The sequence below is a fragment of the Odontomachus brunneus genome, unplaced genomic scaffold (genome assembly GCF_010583005.1).
Source record: "Odontomachus brunneus isolate Ranch 3 - 2012 unplaced genomic scaffold, Obru_v1 Obru_scaffold_073, whole genome shotgun sequence".
NCBI classification, from domain to species: Eukaryota; Metazoa; Arthropoda; class Insecta; order Hymenoptera; family Formicidae; genus Odontomachus; species Odontomachus brunneus.
The window spans coordinates 58,849-61,805 of record NW_022639523.1 but is presented as its reverse complement, the minus strand read 5'-3'; the positions used below and the strand labels follow the sequence as shown (position 1 = coordinate 61,805).

Genomic DNA, 2,957 nt, shown 5'->3' with positions numbered 1-2,957 from the left:
AAAAAAAAAAAAAAAAAAAATATATATATATATATATATATATATATATATATAAAAGCATATATGCTTATTTCTACAAAAGTTAAGATATAGAAGCTAATATAAAGAAATGCATTTTGCTTTAGCAAAATTTTGATTAAAAAATTTTAACTCAATTATAAAACAAGATAATATAAGTGCCAATAAATAATATATTTCTGATATTTTTACATAACAAATTTTGGATCGAAGAGTTCTTCAAAACGAAAATTCATTAAAATTTGATACACACACACACACACACACACACACACACACACACACACACATATATCAAAGTTTTATATATTACATATACATTCGTCCATATGTATTGTTTTGCATATAGAATGTCACAGAATAAATAGATTAAATTAACCCTTAAGCACACAGATACAAATCTACAAAAATATTTCGAAGTTTGACAATTACCTGAGAAAGTGTGCGAAACATCTTTTCTTGTCGCCACTTCATATCTTAGGGGCCAAAGAAAAGATGGACGCGATGTGTACACATTTAAGCGGGAGTAAAACAGCAATAGATTTTTTTATTTCATTGGGAGTCTATCAGACTCCTATCAGTGCTCAAGGATTAATACATTTATCGGTCAATTCGGAACGTTTTCTTCTTTATTAAAAAATAATACATAAATCTCGAAAATACGTCTAATATATTTTACCTTGAAATTCGGCTTGACGGTAACTGGCGATTTATCTTCTGGATTCGAAGGCGAAGCAGGTGGTGGTGTACTCTCGCGATTTTCGACAGTGAGAGTTTCCTGTTTCTTAGCTTCTGAAGAACCGTCTTTCGTGATGGAAATCCTGCGTTTGCGTTTTCTTTGTTCCTTGCCCTTCGTAGATGCCGTAAGAGCATCCATGAACATATCGCTCTCTTGCAGCATCATCGCTGGAAATAGCAATGGGAATTATTATTGTATATGATGTGCAAATGGCAACTCGTACATTGGAAGTAAACAAAATATATGACTGTATCTATACCAATATGATCAAATATGTTATTACTCAGAATTGGAAAATAACACGTTACTTGTAATTATTGTATAACAAAAGTAAGTTATGAATTTTGTAAACGAATATAATTATTATTTTGCATAAATAGATGAAATAGACAGCAGCAAATAATAAAAAAAAAGTTTCTTAAAATTTAATGACAATAGTAACGTAAATAATTATCACGATTCGTTACTTATTGAGTAACAATAACAGTAACGAATTACTCTTAAAAGTAGCTTTCCTGTTAATTACATAAATTAAAAAAAATATATATAGACTTTATATTGAAGATCTAGCTGAATCTAGGAAATAATTCTGAAAAATAAAATATTTGATTATTATTATAAAATATATTATCAGAAATATCTCTCCTAAATCATAATTTTATATATATATATATATATATATATATATATATATATATATATATATATGTGACGGTTCGTTGGGTGTTTTAACAGTATATACCTAGAAAATATTAAGATTCGTAAATATTAAGCTTCCATTGTCCAATAACTGCAAATAGAAAACAAATTTTTTCATGTCAGTAATCAGGATTTCGTAGAGCACATAAAATTAACATTAATTTGTCCGTCGCGATAAAATTAGCATTATTTTTTCAATATATATCCTGTAAGAAAAAAATATTAATAAATTTCTCAAAATTTTCCGTGTTTTTTGTATTCTGCATTCGTCCTAAAATAGCAAAAATAATTAAAATATGATTCAGCAGGTAACAACAATATTATTATTTCATTACTTTCAATAACGTATAAGAAGAAATTATATAAGTGCAATATGTGAACGTTTCAAAAAAATTTAGTCACATCAACTATAATTCTATATAGTTTTTTCAAATAAAATAAATTGTTCATTAAGAACCTATATCCATTTTTAAAGAGTAATTTAACAGTTCTAGGATACTTAATAAAAACAGATAAATATAAGCATTTTTTAAACTTTATGTTTTAGCCTTGTATGTAACTTTATGTTTTAGCTTTTATTCATTTTTCACTGAATTTATAGTACGTGACTATTTTCATAATAATAATAAATAGCGTAATAAATAATAATAATAGTGTAACTATAGAATAAGAACACGCGTGCAAGTGGGCAATCATGTAAATAAATAGATAATTATACGAACGAATACTTTCAATGCATATAACGCATATGCATACAACGAAAATCAATACTGTTATAAAAACGTATAAATTACCCAACAACCTAAATAGTCTTTAATATTAATATACGACATATTTAAAAAGATACGAATTAATATAATACTTTAAAAATAATATACATCCGAAGTAGCAAGGTGACGTCAAAAGACATCATTTAGACGTCACCTTGCGATCTGGGATTAGTCAAATCGCTATAATTACACTGCCAATGTTTTTAAATGCAAAACAAAAATTAGGTATTATTTACAAAATGATTGCGTTTTATTATAAATAAAATAATCTATATTTATTTGTATAAATAAATATATGTTCTATACACTAGATGATTATCATACTTCCGTATTATTGCATAAGTGATACATATACACACATACACTTGTACAAACTATTATTACAAATTAGACAATAATTGCAATCAGATATATTCGTAAAAAATCAGAACAAAAAAAATATTAAAATAATTTTTACTGAACGGTTACACACAATAACAAAAAATTAATTTTGACCGTTTTAATATTAAAAGGAAAAACATTTTTATAATTTTTTATATTATAAAAATAATTTATGCGTGAAAAAAAAACTTCCTCATGTTGTAATATTTACATATATAAAATAACTAAATATATAATTAATATAATTTCTCTCTTCTTTCTGCAATTAAGTAATATATAATGAAATTTACGAAATGAGCTAATTACAAAAATTTAGTTTTACTGAATTATCAAAATATATACGTTAATGC

At 25.3% G+C, this 2,957-nt stretch overlaps 1 protein-coding gene across 3 annotated transcripts in view; it reads right to left on the bottom strand.

The window, feature by feature from the left end:
• Positions 1–2,957, bottom strand: part of LOC116847052 (serine/threonine-protein phosphatase 1 regulatory subunit 10) — a 17,356-nt gene that overhangs the window by 4,298 nt on the left and 10,101 nt on the right. For all 3 annotated transcript variants that reach the window (XM_032821628.1, XM_032821630.1, XM_032821629.1), the window contains one exon: positions 698–924. In XM_032821628.1, coding sequence (XP_032677519.1) covers positions 698–924 — 227 coding nt within the window. The remainder of the gene's footprint in view (positions 1–697; positions 925–2,957) is intronic.